The 16838-nt window shown below is 41.3% G+C and overlaps 1 protein-coding gene across 1 annotated transcript in view; it reads right to left on the reverse strand.

Annotated features, from left to right (window-relative positions):
- Nucleotides 1–165: 165 nt before the first annotated feature.
- Nucleotides 166–16838, reverse strand: part of TICRR (TOPBP1-interacting checkpoint and replication regulator) — a gene marked incomplete at its 5' end in the record, with an annotated part of 17414 nt that continues 741 nt past the window's right edge. The window contains 22 exons of the mRNA XM_009583062.1: nt 166–284; nt 624–737; nt 1990–3120; nt 3817–4285; nt 4485–4642; nt 5383–5535; nt 6357–6418; nt 6938–7028; nt 7538–7678; nt 8388–8460; nt 8715–8811; nt 9408–9650; nt 9972–10051; nt 10225–10318; nt 10675–10769; nt 11620–11768; nt 12395–12607; nt 13347–13489; nt 14235–14367; nt 14865–15026; nt 15401–15583; nt 16162–16447. Coding sequence (XP_009581357.1) covers nt 166–284; nt 624–737; nt 1990–3120; nt 3817–4285; nt 4485–4642; nt 5383–5535; nt 6357–6418; nt 6938–7028; nt 7538–7678; nt 8388–8460; nt 8715–8811; nt 9408–9650; nt 9972–10051; nt 10225–10318; nt 10675–10769; nt 11620–11768; nt 12395–12607; nt 13347–13489; nt 14235–14367; nt 14865–15026; nt 15401–15583; nt 16162–16447 — 4389 coding nt within the window. The remainder of the gene's footprint in view (nt 285–623; nt 738–1989; nt 3121–3816; nt 4286–4484; nt 4643–5382; nt 5536–6356; nt 6419–6937; nt 7029–7537; nt 7679–8387; nt 8461–8714; nt 8812–9407; nt 9651–9971; nt 10052–10224; nt 10319–10674; nt 10770–11619; nt 11769–12394; nt 12608–13346; nt 13490–14234; nt 14368–14864; nt 15027–15400; nt 15584–16161; nt 16448–16838) is intronic.

The raw sequence follows: 16838 nt of genomic DNA on the forward strand, positions 1-16838 counted from the left end.
AAATACTTTTAGAGTGGTTCTTATTTCCACTGTCATGTGCTTGCATCCAGTCTCCCACCAACACAAGACAGCTCCAGTCCAGCACCAAATATAAGGTCCTTGTTAAAAAGCATGTTGTACAGCTGGGATAATGCAAAGTTTCCCGTACTGTTCTGGCTCCAAACTTCAGCTGAGCAGCTTTTTCCGTGAGTAAGTCCTGCTAAGGGGACGCTTCCTGGACGCCATGATGTGGAATGGAGACAGCTCCTGGTTGGCAGTAATTTGGAAGGCATCAGATTCCTCTTCTACAAAATAGAAAGAATAATTAAAGTCAAAGTTTACCAGTGACTCCAAGAAGCCAAATACCAACTGGAAACAACAAGAACAGTAAGCTGCACTTCCTACTAAGCTACTTTCTTTCTTCATTGCTACCTCCCCTCCCTTCTAAACTTCCCAGTTCATGCCAAGTTTCTTGGAAGTGTGTGAGATGGAGACACTGAATACAGAAGTGGCAGATACACAGGCTTTCTGCACAAAGACCAATCCCTAGCACAGTATGCTTTTGTTCTCATTTAGTTGCAGGCAAGCAGAGAGCATACCTAGTCTGCTCGAGCCCAGCCTTTCCTTACAGCACAGGTGGTTACCTTGAACACACATCCTCCGAGATGGCGGCGTCTGTCCCTGGCACAGCAGTGGAGACTGGGTCAGTGCTAGAAGGCTGCTAGCGGAGAGCGTGCTCTTCACTGGTGGAGTTGAGCCTGGACAAGCACAGCGAGATGCTGCAGCAAACTGACAACTCAAGAGTGCTTTCAGGTAAGTCTCATACACAGCCTTTACTCTACCTCGAAACTTCCATCAGTACAAGTGATACTTTGAGTTTATCTGAAACAAAACCTATGCTGGCACTGTAGGTTTCTGGCATCAAGAAAGGTAAACGGCAGTCTGGAATTAGCTCTTAGCACATTTAATTTTCTTAGGTGGTTTAGCAGAAAAGTGCTTCATTTGTATTAAACATAGTTACTCTTCAGTTAACTCGCGTGTCCTGGAAGAAAACTGTTAACCATAATGGTCTGTAAATACAAAACCAAGGTCTGTAGGTACAGAAAGTCTCTTACAGGACCAGCTTAAGGCTAAATACTGCTATTATTTCATGTCCTGAATATGGACTAATGTTGCTTTAAAGTTTGCCCATTTTTCTCAGTGACACCCGTTGAATGAGTAACACACTGCCTCTGTATACAAACCTTTCCTTGCAAGAGGAAACAGACACTGAAGCTTAATGCTTCAAGGCATGCAATGACTATGGAACAACATCTGCCACAGTCCCCTGTAATATGTAGTTTCTAGAACAATATGGGGTCAAGCATTTCAAATTACAAGGCCTTGCTTACAGAGCTGAGACAGTCTGTTTCACCAGGGTCAGCTGAATCATCTGTACCCACAGCAAAAGGAAAGAGGCAGTTTAAACTTAAATACCTACCGATACAACATTACTGCTAGCAAGGCAATAATTTCTGATACCCACTTTAAATGGACCCACCACCACAGGCAGATAGAAAAATTGGAGCACCAATAAATACCAACATCCACAGGACTAGCCCAGCCAAGGCTCCAGTCTGTACTGAAGCAGCCAAGCTTTAGACTTAAGACAGGTGGCTTCAGTGCTGGGGCAGAAACAGCTAGCGGCATCAACACAAACCCAAATAAATTGCCAGTTGGATGCAATTGGGATCCTCCCTCCCCAAGTTCTCAAGCTTCCCTTTTAATTCCTCCAGCCTCCTGCTCTTTCATATTACTCTGATCTCTCTCCCATCATTAATACTCCATCGATGAACTCCTCACATCCAGTCTGCCTCTCCACATAATTCCACGTCATTTACAACCCACTCTCCCCCTCCACCTCATTCTCCCTCAGACAGACAGAAAACAATTGTGTTCTTGTTTTTGTCTACCCCACATTTTTAACCATCTCTGAATTTCAATGGAGTGTCACTCGTGCCACTTAATTACCTGACAAAAGGAAGACATCATCATCCCCTACACAACTGTGCTGCTCAAGAGTTATGAGCGCACATGGTCCCGGTTTCTCAGGAAGTACAGTGTCCGTCCTGGATTTGCTTTGGTTGCCCTCATCTGTGGAAAAGCCAGTGAGATCCAAGTTGCACCTATCAGTGCAAGATCTCTTGGCATCATGATTCTCCTCCTTTTCTGGTGATAAATACGTAAAGACCCGTTTCCGAGATTTCAAGTCAAAAGTTCCCATGGTGGAGTCCTCATCAGCCCTGGGTTCAGAGTCACTAGGAGATGCCTGATCCTGAAGCCTGTAAATTCCTTCCAGTTCAAATTCCCCAAGAGTATTTGTTACTTTGCTGCTGCATTGCTCTGAGATCTTCATCTCTCCTTCTCTGCCTGTTGACATTCTCTTCTGTTCATCAGCATTCTTCTCACTTTGACCACAGCTAGCATTAGCAGTGCTGCCTGCTGCTCTCTTTCTCCGAGGCCAATCGTTGATAGCATCAGGGGTAGTCTTCCCCTTCTGCTTTGGAGAAGGCGTCCGGGGAACTCCTGCTTCCAAAGGGGATGGGGAGGTAGCGTTAGAGGCACAGCTTGTTGGGGTGTATGACTGGCATATGTAGGTCTGTCCTCCACCTTTCCCAGGTGTACTGTGGAAAGAGCGAAAGCAGGATGGTGAAACACAAGCAGCTGCTAGTTTTCCTGGGTGCTTGCTACACCAGGTCATAGCAAGATCACCAAAGGGGCTTTCTCCTCCCTTAGGTTTGCTGGCACTTGCTTCAGGTTGAACTTCCAATGATGAGCAAGAGCCAACTTTCTTAATGCGAAGTTTGGGCAGGCCTGAAGCTTGCATTTCAAGTTCAACTTCATAAGTCGGTGGGCTAGCAGAAGGCAGTTTGCAACGACTTTTAGGAGTAGAGAACTTGGCTAGAAGTTGAGGATTTCCCATCCGTGCTGCAGCCTCCCGCTGCCTCCTGTCTGCAGTGCAGCGTAAAGAATAGGCAGGAGCGGACTTTGGCATAGGAGGCGAAGTATTCAGGGCAAATCTGGAGTGTCTCTTAAGACTTGGAGCCTTCAGCCCTGTATATTCTTCTCTCAGCAGGGTTCTTGGTTCCAAGTCATCACTAACTGTTTGAGAACCAATTAGGAAGGAATCACAGGTGTTCGCACTGGAGTTCCTCTCCTTAACCAATTGCTCACGCTCTATCTCAGCATTCTGTGCATGTACCTGCCCTCCAGCAGAAGGCTTTGGAGACAAATACTTTTCCAAGTTTTCCGAGTCCTTTCTTGGAGAAGACTTTTGAGACACTACATCCATCTGTTTATTTTTCTCCGACACAGGGGTATTTTCAGTAACTTGGGACTGACAAAGCTGAAGGCTTTCTACAGAAGAGTTACCACCACTATCATGATGATTGTCCTTATTTTCAGAAGGTGTTGCACATGCAAGTGTGAGGTTCTCTCCTCCAGAATTTGGTTCACATTTGGCCTGCTGGGATGTGTGAAGCAGGGACCTCAGTGAAGTGCCAGTAATACCTGGAGATTTTTGAAAAGATGGTTTAGATGCACTATGTTCCCAGTCAGACTCCCTAGCCTGTGCATGGGAAGGAAAGTAGATTGCCACAGTGTTCGTGGAACTTTCCCAGAGAGGAGAACTGAAGGGAGGCTCTAGCCTCACAGCGAGCTGTGGTATTTCTGCACTCAGTGGGCTGGTACATAATTTTGAACCTGGATCTTCAGGTTTCCTGGGAGTGCTTTTAGTTGCTTGAGGTAACGGATCTGACTGCATCTGAATTTCCTTTGGGAGGATTTGCCTCCGAGTACCAACTGGAGATGCTAATTTTGAGAGGTATCTCAAGGAACGTCTTGGAGTCTGTAGTTCTGGAAAAAATCTTTCCTGGAGGGCAGAGGGGGAAGAAGCAGCTAGATTTGAATCTGTCAGAGGTAACGAGGCATTGAGCACTGCGAACCCTTCATGTTCTGGTATTTGTAAGCCAGCCTCTTTGCAAGGAGGAGAAAGTCTTTCTGCTGGAGAACAATCCTTAGAAGTTACTTGCAGTAAGTGAACCTTCTTACTTTCAGTTAACACAGAGGGTGACTTGGCCCTTTGTACAGGATGAGAAAAGTACTTTCCCAAACACTTAGCTGCAGTCTGCTTAGCAGCTGGACTTTTGCCAGGAGTCTTCTCCAGCTTCTGTGGTGTCCTGTGGAGAATGCGAGGTGATCTCCTTGGTAGCTTACTGGCAGAATTCAGTGGCTTCTGGGCAAATTTATGAGGTGTTTTTCTAGGAGTCTGCAGGAGGGGGGGAAAAAAAAAGAATAATCATGCTTGTTCTATTCCAGCACTATTATCTACCCCTCTTGATATTTATTTCTTCAAATTTAAAACACAAAAGCCATTTGATTAGACTTAACAGAAAGACTAAATTTAAGATATGTAGGTCTCACTAAACACAAATAGAAAAAGGAGATGGGGGGGTAAGTGCTTCTACCTGACAGGCAGTCAGCTCCTCTAAGTGTAAGGAATCTTTTCTTGTTCTCTTCCTTCCAGGTGAATGCTTCACTGCAGAGCTACAAGACTCAATGACTGCACCAAAGAAAAACCTCTTGGGAGTCTGGACAGTGGGGCTCTCTGAATGCCGCTTAATGCCTATAAAGTAGAACAGTACAGTTCAACTACCACCAAGTAACCTGTCACGAACAATGGTCTCAATCACTTCAGATGTATGGACAAGTAGTGTACAAAGCCTACAGCCCTGGCATGTTCTTTTCTAGGCAAATGTTAAAGCTTCACCAGAATTATTGTTATTTCCCAATATGAAACTAATATCCATCTGTAGAAAGAGTACTCTAGTGGGAAAGAAAGTACGATAGCTCAGCCTCTTATTCTATTTATAGCTGGTAGCTTAAGAAAGTTCTGGTTCATGACTAAGGATTCTAGTAAGTACAATATAAAAAGCTAAATGTCACCATTTACAGCTGATAATCCTACTGAGAAAGCCCGCAAAGAAGATCCCATCAGTCATTGCTTTATGCTGCCACAGAGGAGACTGAAAGTAAGCTTTAGGATTTCTGTCCCATATTTTACAAGGATTTTACTGCATTTAAGTAATGAAGACTGACAATCAGTGGTATTCTGTTAGATGGGCCTGACTGGTTTCTTAAGTTGGCAGTGTATTCATCATAGAAATAGCTGCCTTATCGTCCTCCAAATTCAGATTCCCAATTCAAAAATAATTACTGGGGATGAATTTCTGTCTACAGAAGATATTACATGATAGCTCGTAGCTTCTTACAGTCTCTTGTAGAGCCAAATCAAATCGAAGTCAGACCTATCCACGCCAGCTTTTCAGATCAGCAATATCAGCCTGCTCAAATCCCATTCAGTACCTTCTACATCCTGCAGTGTACAGCTCTCCTCTTGTCCCTGATGGACTCGCTGTGAATTTTGAGAGCTGGGCTGTGTAGTGGAATAGAAAACACCAGAGCAGGTCCTATTCAGAGACAGCTGTTTGATGCGTGGGCTTCTTCTCAAACCTGCTTCTGAAAAAGGATATTGGAGATTGAGCTTTCTTTCTCCCTCAACAATGGGGACATCTTCAGGAACAGTTTGTAACTGAAAACACACTCTAAGAAGCAACTTCCACACAGCTAACTATCTCATGTAGGGAGGCAAGCATGCAAAGAAGAAAGCTTAAACTTTCTTGGGGATTTGGAATATTAATGCGTACAAATCTCCTTCCAAATCGTGATGCCCCCTCGTCTACGTCATGATTACTCTCATCCCTCTCTAGCAATTATATGGAAAGGAACGCTAGAAAAGCCATGTTCAATTCAAGTTACATCCAGGTTAAATGATTAGTTAATTCTCTTGTCTCTTTTTACTAGTGATTTCGTCTTCCTGCTTGCCCAACCATGCTGTTTTCTTCTTCCTTCCTAAGGATAAGAAACAGCAGTAGCCAACACAACACAGAGGCACTCCACAGAGCCAGTTGGCTATCTGTTACAGTAGAAATCAGAGCAATGTTAAGATCACAGCACAACATGTTGAGGTTACATTAAAAAAAACCCTGCATGTGCTGGTTTGACAATAATTATAGCAGCTCAGAATCTTGTTCACCCTCGAAGATCTTCATGCATTTTCATTTAAAGGAGTTACTATCTACCTTTCTTTCTCAACTTCTGCTATACAGGGTCGTCAAAGCAGTGAGCAGCAAGTGGTTCTGTCAGAGGAGGCTGTGCTCCACCAGCAGAATAGTACAATACTTTTGTACTAACTATTCATGAATTACCTAAATTGAAGCATGCTCATCTTACGAGCTACAATACAGCAAAACCACCTTTAATCAAAAATTAGTGCTTACCATTTATGGCCTTCTCTGGAGATTCTTCTACAACACCGGTGTCACAACCTGGATCAGAAGACCTTGAGAAACAGCAGACATTTTGGACTTAGCATACTGTTCACATTTACAAAAACAGAACTTACTACATAGACTGAAAAGCAGTACTCTATTCTACAACAATATATTGCTTTGTGGGCTACTCTAAGTGAGCAATTAGTAAGCACTTTGCTTCCTATTAACATATGATTGAGTATGGGTAACTGTCTAGCTGTATAGGTAACAGTTCTACATGGAAGTCAATGCTAAATTTCAGCCTGGAGTCCACAAAACACAGCACAGGCCTTTTCTTCAGAAGGTCTTGAAACAGCAACTGAACCTAAACAGAATTCAGCTGCAGGAATTAAAGCACCCTGACTTGCACAATGAAACAAGCAGTATTTCTCCCCACTCAGACAACAGAACTTAGACTCCACTGGTTCTCTTACTGCCTTAGGTGAAGATGACACTTTGACTACAAAGACGATACCTGGTTCTTGTGCTCGCAGCCATTAATTAGACATCCAATACTTACTGAAGAAATTCAGAAAGACCTTACTTACCGGCCTTTGATCTGCTTATGTAGTAGTCTCCTGGAGACCTGCTTATGTAGCGGTGTTTCTGCAACTCTCTTGGTCAGTAACTTGCGATGATCTAAAAATCAAGCAAGAGCTATAACATCACACAATTATAAAGCAGTTAGGATGAATAAATGTATAGGCTTCAGTTTAAGAATGACAGCCAATATAGAATCATTGTGCATCAGTCTCCCAGCACTCATAAGCTATCATCATTTCAGAGTCCAGTGTCTACACTTCCTTCCCACTCCCTCAATATTATTAATAGTGCTGACTTTGTGTCAGACATAATTAACCTACTGAGATAACTTTCATTGTTCATTTTTCATTCACAGATCTTTTTTAACCAAGCATTTTTAACATTCGTTTTCTTTATGAGACGTAGAGAGTTCAGTAAAAAAATAGGTTTCAGTTTTTCAATACCATCCTATTCACCCTCCAAACACCACAGCAATGATCTAAAATATTTTCTCCTTCATTAAAAACATATCATAATTAATTGTTTCATAGAACTGAGGACACAAGAATAAGAATTTTAACAAAAGCTCTTCCACAACAATCCTACCCGTGCAAGTCATGTCCCACCTTTAGTGCCTTCATCAGTGCATTTGTATCTTAAGCCTTCCACAGCAGATACTGACTGGCTTCTAGGCATCTTCTTCATAGATCTTTTTGATGGTGAAAGTATCTCTTCGTTGAAGAGGTTCCTCCTTACCTTTGTAACCTCTGTGAGGCAAGACAAAGCAAGAAATGATCAGATTAAAAGGAAAAAAAAGGGGAGGGAAGAAAAAAAAAAAGCACAGGAAGGTAATTTTGTCAGGCCACTAGAAATGGGAACATCATATACCAGCATAGAAAAACAACTTTTTAGAGGCCAAAAGCATTGAAAAATTCTTTTTCTGCTACTGGAACATGTCCTCCTCTAAATCCATCCTGGATTTCTCTTACAAATTGGCATTATTTGCATTATTCCAGCAATGCTGCTAGCAGATGCTGTAGCAGAAAAAGCAGCCAGTCAGTGTCCCAGATGGAGCAATGTTAAGTGAGCTACAAAATCTCAACTGAAGCACATGTTGGTTCAGAGAACGCATGTGGGATTTGATTTTATTAAGTATTTTGCAGAGAGGTATCCTGTTTCCAGATATAGGAGTTCACTCTTGTCCTCATTTCCTTTTCAGGAAAGAGGAGATGGAAATAATTGCAAAATTCAAGGAAGAATGCAAAGGGGTTTTTTTCAGGATATATGATTTAAATTTTCTGCATGCGAGCACACACAGAATACAGTGATTATTTTTTCCCCTCAAAGTTTTTTCAGAATTCAGTAATACTTTCTTCTGCATGCTTCAGCATAATTTCATCACGGCTCACTAAAATTTACAGGGAGAACATGTGCTGAAGACGCACCTTTCCATGGAAAAGCTAGAAGTCAATATACCTTGCACTGCTTCTTTCTGCAACAAAGGCATCTGTTGGGACTTCTCAGTGGCAAGGTAAGAACGCAAGTTCTCCTGAAACAAAAAAGAAATTAGCTTCACTGGCAGTTTAATGTTATGTTTAACTGTTATGAATATTAACTGTAAGCTCTAAGCCACACATTATTTCAATTTCTCCTTCAAAATTATTTTGACCTCTGTACAGCTAATACAGGGCATACTTACTAAGTGAATACAGGGCAAGAGTTTTTGCACTCAAGTGTCACTTCACAACATTGCTGCACCCCTGCAGAAGCAACCCACACACAATCCTTTTGGAAGAGTTTTACCTTTCTGATGGGATTCTTGGCTATCTTGGGAATCTCAATTTGACGCAAGTTTTGTGGTGCTTCTGTCATGCTCCTGTGTCTGGCTAACACATTATTCCTTTAGAAAGTATACAAAGATTAAGTTAAAATAAAATCAGAAGCATAGTTATCAACCTAATGACAATTAAACTTAGGTTTGACCCTAGAGATAGGAAGTCTTTACCTCAATTCAGTTTGCAAATTGCGTTGGTACCTCACTCATGTTACAACACTGAAAGATGATTTGCAATATAAATAGCTATACCTAACTTTAAGGTTGGTATTAAAACTCATTTCAGAATTTGCCAAAATGTACACAGGATCCCCAACATAGACATCTACAGTAAATCGCAGTTTTAACTTTAACAATACAGGGTCACCTACTGCACAGTAGAACATCCTCTTCCTCTCATAGAAGATGCTCGTGAACTCTACTTGTACAGAAGATACACATACAGAATCAAGATTACACTTTTATATAGTCAACAATGGCAAGTTAAAATGAAAAATAGGAGATCTTAATATTTCTCTCAGGCTTGCAGAGCTATCAGCAGGTGTCAGCTTGCCCCAACTAGCTATCCAGCAACAGAAACAAAGACAACCGAGCTGTAGTTTAAATAACTTCTCAGCCACAGCCCAGGCTGCAACAAGCTGCCTCCTATTTGGAATTATTACCTTCTCTTTTTGGCAGATCTGGTGCGCAGCTCCTCCAACTGTTCGCTCTCGGTGCGTAGGCAAACAGTGCTGGGAGTTAAGGCAGATGATAAAGACTGTGGAAGGCCTGGAGATTTGCTATCCAGAGTCACAGAGTCATCACTGAAGAAGTCTGAAGGCAGAACAGATGCCAGCTTCGGAGGTATTTGTGTACCGAGACCGTAATAAATATCTCCAAGGGTCTTCGGTATAGAATTCATATACCTAGAGCATCAGAAAGAACCCATATCAAATACAATCCCCCAAAAAACTGTCGGTATTTCAATCCCAAGGTTTGAACTAAACCTTTGTTCTTAAATGTCAATTAAAAAAACAACTGGAAATCAACTGTTTTTTCTCATTAGTTTACTTGCTTATCAGCTACTTTTTCTTTAACCAAGATGTAAGTGTAACAAACAGAATGTGTCTAAACTTACGAAAATTACAAAGATGCAGTATATCAAAGCTGTAGATTGCTGTTTACTCAAAGATATCCAACCAAAACCACAGTCCCCAGTAACACTTAAGTCATGCTAAAGAACTTACAATTCTAGTATTTCCTCTAGAAACTTTGTAAGATACCGTGCATCTTCAGTCAGACATAAAATGCGCAGCATATCTGTCATCTGGAAGAGAAAGTCAGGTGGGAAATGGATTAAGTTGTGACAGTTGCAACACTAGATTTTTTTTTTTAGCAAGGAATATAAAGTGTTACAGTAAAATCAAGGGAAAACTACAGGTTCCAGGTCTGCATTTCTAGTGCCATCCAGAAACACAACCTGGTCTATAGTTTACTTGCCTCTTCTAACAGCTGCTCCATTTCATCAGTGTTGCTTTGCAGTGAAGGGCACTGAAGGCATAACTCAAGGCGCAAAAATACCTGAAGTCGGCACCTAAGAAAACAAGTAATCATTCACTGCCTTTTTTCTGGTGGAAACAGCATATTTACTGCAAAAGGTATGCTCAAAAAGCAATGGGAAGGGAAGTGGCTCCTTTTGACAGCATGATTTGGTTAGCATTTAATTTTGGTGGCAGGGAAGATGCCTCATTTCAGATATAGGCTGCAATGCTTATCACACAGCGTATGTGTATTTGAATTTAATGAAATGTTTTTACTGTGACCAGAGATTATCCTTGGAATATTTACCCCACGTAAATACTTTTCCACTTGTACAAAAAAGCCACCACTAAAAATTGCTAACCAACTCCACAGTATCTCAGAAGTTGAAGTGAATAGAGTGTCTCATACTCTCTGACTTTGGTCTCCTTCTGTGAGCCATGCTGTTGTCTGAGCATTTTGCTAGTCTTCAGGAGATGGTTTCTGACTCTTTCCACACAGGCCACCTGCAGAGACACATAATTACAGCAAAAACTTCAAGTCTGTTCCCTGTCTGCAGGACAGGTTTTCCCATCCTCCTCTCCTGACCCATTCTTTTGGGAATAGCTCCCAAGAATTTTGGGAGATATTCCAAAACATATGTGGAATATGTCCCAAAATTATATTTGGGAGATAGAATAAAATAGAATTTTTTTATTCTCCTTCAAGGAAAGGAATTCTCTTTTTCTTTCAGTAGCAAAGTCACGATGACATGAGACATAGAACAACTTATAGCTTGAAATCACAGAGAAGGTCACTTGCTTGCAGCTTCAGGCCTTCTTCAGTAACCATAGATTTGTCTTTCACAGTTTTTTTTTTTCAATTATTCGCAAGTTTACCAATTTTGGTTTCAGTGAGTTACTTTAAGTCTATAAATAGTGTTAAAGATTGTAAGAAATACCTTGAACTATTTCTCTTTCCTGGAGAAGTAGTAGGCCTAGATTTGCCATGCAAAGCAAAACCAGAAGACACACCTTTTTTAAAATATGGTTTGCAAGAATGTATTTTTTAAAATACTGTATTTAAATAAGTGAAATTGGAATTCAGAATGAGGTCAATGTAAAGGAAAAAGACATCTGTTGCAATCTTTAGCAAAGATGTAAACTGATAACTGAACTGGATTTTCCTATATTCTTTACAGCTACCTACAGTTTTTCACTATTGAGTCAGCGCAGATAGTCAAAACCACAACCACTAACTACTTCTATGTGCAACTACGCATAAAAATTTCAGGTAAGATGAAGGAAAGGTGGCCTGAAATAGTAAAAACTTCAATTTCCAGATCAGTAACAACCCTGCCCACATCCTCTTACCTACCTCTTTCTCTTTGGCATCTTGTACTTTCAAGAACCTTTTAATGGCCATGATCATACTCTGGGCACACACAGATGAAAGAACTCCCTCAGCAACAGCCTTCTGGTAGCTTGCAATTAAATGAGACTGCAGTTCCTCCTCTGCTTTGAAGTCTGCAAGGGAAATGTTTTAAGTTAACTAAATGCCTGTTCACCACGCCTTACTGATAAAATACTCATTCCAACTGAAGAGGGGAACAGAGGAGGTCATCAAAAAAGATTTTCTCCAGCAAAGATGCATCCAGACCACAGAACACTAACAAAAGCAGTCCCAGGTCCAGACCCATGAACAAATGATAAGTTTAGTTCCAAGTAGATCAGCAAGCTTTTGGGCTACTGTAGCAGTCAACAAATGCCCTTTATTTCTGCATAATTAGTAAATAGGACTACATTTCCAGTTACACCTTGATGGGTGCTTCCCTCTACTTATTTTGGTTAAAAAAAAAAGAAAAAAGATAGTTCCTTATCGTTTTTTTCAGATGCAGACAAGGCAGGAAGCTAACCCCAGGATTAGTTGTAACACTAGGTTGTAAACATTTCTAGAAACTAACTAGGAGAAGGGTTGAAAAAAATAACCACTCTGTGCCAAGCTGAAGATACAGAAACCCAAACATTGATCCACTCCCTAGCACCTAATACTCCATTATTATCCTTCCCTCTCCCTTCCATAAAAATGCCATATGACCTCCTACAAATATCAGGACTGATATTTATCTCAGGACTGATAACTTAACACATACCTATTGATATTTTAAGTGCCTTTTCCTTTTCTTCCACCTTTTCATCCAATCTTTTTGCTGAAAGCTTCTGTGGAACATTCTCATTCACTGTTGGAGGCGCACCATCAGGTTGAAACTTCTGAGCTTTTACATTCAGTCTTGCTACGTTGAGCATCTGCAAGGACCTGGACATGGTCTTCATCTTCTGCCTGACTGGAGTTCGGGGAACCCCACCTGCAAGGCCACAAAAAGGGAGTTCTACTGTCAGACACACTGGGGCAGGAACTCCACCCAAGGTAGAGCATAATACTGAATTCTGTGTCATGTCAAGTGCGATTAGTAACCTTCTAGTGGAACACATGGCCCAAAAGGTTTGTATTTCTCCATGAAATAAATGTACAGACAGCAGAGCAGGGAGCTACTTCTCTTAAGTAAAAAGCAGGTGAAAACTGTTGCCCTGCATAAGAACTTACATAGGTATAATTAGTTATGTATATAGGAAGCAATCTATAGCAATGTCACAGAAATAGAAATAGCTGACAGCAAGACTTAGGGATACATCAGGTCAGGGTATATGCAGGTCAGGTGTACTGAAATGCAATGATTAAACTCTTCTAGAAGAAAGTGTTTTATTTCTCCAAATTAGAACAAAGTTGAGAGGTTGCAATATTTACTAGTAGTTGGAGTGGCCCCTATTTCAACAATTAGTGAAACTGCAGAGCTCTGAATGCTGCTTTTTAACAGTTTTATCAGTCACTGTGCAGCCTTGAATTAAAAAGTCATTTGGGTTGTACAAAAGGACAATCCTAATATCAATATGTAAATGATGCTGTCTCTAAATAAAAAAAAACTAAAGCGTGCCACTACTCAGGAGAGTACAAATCTCTAGGGTTCATACATTAAAAAGGCCTGCTGAGAAGTCTTTATAATCTTAAATGGACAACATGCACATATAATCCCAAAGTATACATACGTCTTTTTCTGTTATTTCCTGGTCCAGCTGCAGCAGATGTTTCACTGAATTTTCTCTGGTACAGCTCAGATAGACTTTCTGAGAGTTCCACTTCAGATTGGTCTGCATCATCCTTCCCGTTAGCACAAGGAACCTGCAGGAGCCTATATAAAACAGCCATTCAATACAGGGATCAAAAAAGGTGATAGTGGGTGGCATATCCCTTGTTCCCAGTGGACAAGAACCCGTTTCTTCTATATGCCAGTCCACAGCAATATAGTGCAAGTAACGCATGCTAGTACTCTTCCAACACCTGCTCCCCAAAATTCTTACTTAGAAGATACAAAAATCCCAAACCACCCTCTTAGAAGGGTCACACCAAGTTGAAAACAAGCATAACAGGAGTTGCCTGATGTACAATGGATATGCCACTGATCCATGCCATAAAACTACAGGAGCAGCTTTGTGCTATCTAAGCTATCCTGGTTTTTTTATGTTTCACTGAGCAAGCTCTTTGAAGAAAGCAGGCTTATTCATTCCTAATAAATATCAACTGTGATAACACAACCACTATCTCCAGTATCTTGCAGTGGATCTTATCATACCATAAGAAGAGCTGAAGTCTGACATTTTCCCAAGTAGCTTAGGTCATTTTAAGTCACCTATATCACTCCTGAAACTGTCAAGATCTTAATCCATGCAAACTGCTACCCAAACATCCTGTTCCCAGTTCCTTTTGTCCACACACCAAGACATAATGAAGCAAAAGCACACAGTAAACTGAGTACAAAAATAAAAGCACTACAAGGAGCATTTAATTCTAGAACTCTGAGCAACGCTAAGCCATACTCCCTTAATAGGAAGCAGAAATCCTTGATTATTACTCAGAGACATGTTGCAGAAAAATACCTGAATGACTCCATCAGATCTGAGCTCGCTCCACAAGCATTCGATGCAGGATACCATGCTTCAAGCACTGAAGGATGCCAGCCCCCCGTATGGGACAGTTCCCGTTGGACCCACTCTGGCATAGGAGTTTCTTCTCCTGTGAGCAGGCACGCAAAAAAAAATTAGAAGAAAACTAAATGAAGTGGCGGAAGGTCCCAGCCTTCAAAGAGGCTCTAAAGCAGAGGCTTCCAAACCTTTGCTCCTGGAGGGGCAATCACTATAACACAAAACAGGTGAGCTAAAACAGCCTCCTTGCAGCCACACCCAAAGGCTTTACTGGCCAGGGATGGCCTATGTGACACATTTTAGGAAATCTCATTCTAAAAACTTGTCCCCAAGCACAAGGAGCTGCACTTTATCTACAAGCTAATGGAAACTAATGCTCTGTCAATAAAACAAAGGTACACATGTACAGATTTCTGCATCACATCACAAGGCCTAAGTCACAGAAGACAAGACAAAATTAACAAGTCCCAAAAATGAGAGACTCCTTGCTGAGGAAATCATTAGCTTTAGATTTTTTCACTCCAAATCAGATCTAGAGATGATCAAAAGATGGTAAGTTTTGCATTTCCTGACACTTACCCATACTGGCCAGAGAATCTTCCATCGATGTATTAATTTTACTCAACACACTATTCACAACATCTGGGAGGTGAAGAGCATGGTCTTGGGAAGAGTTCTCCACTACAGCTCTTTCAAGGTCGCATCGCTGAACTTCAGCGATCTTCTCAGTACCGAGTATAGTCAGAACTGCAGTGCTCTCAGAAAGTGGTGATAAAACAGCAGTGCAGGGGCACCAAGTTTTAGATAGAGACACCTCAGCAACCTACATTAAAAAAAAAAAGATAAAAGTTTACGTTACCTAGAAATACAGAGACCCAAGGAGTATAGGTACTTTACAAACAGGTTATAGACTTACATGATCTTCTAAAGAATGTTCTGAATTTAGCTCCAAATGAGTAATTTGCAGTGCAACAGATACCACTATTATCACCTTCACAACACCCCTTTTGTCACAGCTCATTTCAGAGTAGACATTAGTTTAAGGCAAAGAGGAAGATTTACCATGTGCAGTTCTTCAGTCACTAGACTCCTTAACAGCTCATGAAACAGTGACCTGTTACATTCTGCCTGCTCAGCCTCTGAGCTCTGCAATATCCAGCTCTCGGTGAGAAAGGGGCCAGCCTGCATCAAGCTCCAACTCGTCAAACTACCTTTCAGGAAGATGCTGACTGGACAATGCAGTTGTCTTTGGCTCATGGCTAGGGGTTCCAGGATCACAGCACAGCTTTCCTGCTTCTTTCCTCCTATGCAAGGATAAGATAAAGCAAAAGTTCCAAAGCATGGTTTTTCATCTAGATGAAGAGACAACTTCAATGCAAGAAAAATAAATTCCGAGATTAAACTGGGAACAGCTCTACAGTAAGTGTATTGCAGAACTGATCTCCCCAAGCTCCTTCCTCATGAAGGAGCTACATGCACTAATGAGAGAGCCAATGCACACTGCATGTTGCTTTAAAGCTAATCTGCTTTGTTTTGAAGGGGCTTTATATTTGTGTTTTCAGTTTAGCCAAATTGAAGCTGAGGCAAAACATGTAGAAGAAAAGGGTGTACACCTATATAAGGTAGAGCCGGCAAAAAGCTCTTCTTGCATCCAAATTTCTGGAAGCATGGAAAACTGAAGAGACCAAATCAGGAATATGAGCTAATAGCTTTCATATCACAGGAACTAGGGCACATGCAAGACTTTTTTCTTTTTTAAACTTAGGCTCTTAAACATCTGAAGTTACTTCTACACATACCATTCACAACGGAAACTCATCAAGGACTCTGCATGAGAGATCACAATCATTACTATGCACCTAACTTTTTTTTTTTAAATTACCAGGCATGTTGAGAAACAATGTCCCTTCTTGCTGGGGGAATACTGCTTGAAATACAGAGGGCTTTGAGAACAAGCAGTTCAAAGTCGCGTCCAATGGCAGAAGCGTGGTCCAAGGTACAGTCTGTGGCACTGGAGAACTTGAGTCTCTAAGAAAGCCATGAGCAAGATCTGCCCTGTGGTGACTCAAATGTTGCACTAAGGTTTCAGCTGGCAAAATGGTGCCTCCCGTCTGATGGATCAGTTCAAACATTGTCCAGTATCCAACATGATCTGGGGATTCGATCAGCTGAAATAAAGTAACAGAGGTCTCAAGTTAACGTTGGCAGTGAAGTAACCTCCATCTGAACAAATACAGATCACATGCTTCTAGAAAAACTGGCATAAGAAATGTATACAGAGCATCTTAACACAGTGCTTTCCAAGGGTTTTTATGGAGTTTATTAACCTTATCAGGAACCCAACAAAGAAAATACTATTCCCACTGAATTAAGCAGTAGCCAACATTTTCAGGCATGTATCTAGACACCCGAATTGTCAGACTCTTTATCTGCAATTCTGAATAGCTCTACCTCCCACCTAACTCAAAGCACAAGACAACCCAACAATAAACACCGAACAGTTACTCATCGCTGATATATCTCTGTCTCCACAGAGAGAACTACCATTCCAGTTTTCAA

The sequence above is a fragment of the Fulmarus glacialis genome, unplaced genomic scaffold (assembly GCF_000690835.1).
Source record: "Fulmarus glacialis isolate BGI_N327 unplaced genomic scaffold, ASM69083v1 scaffold14370, whole genome shotgun sequence".
In the NCBI taxonomy this organism is placed as follows: Eukaryota; Metazoa; Chordata; class Aves; order Procellariiformes; family Procellariidae; genus Fulmarus; species Fulmarus glacialis.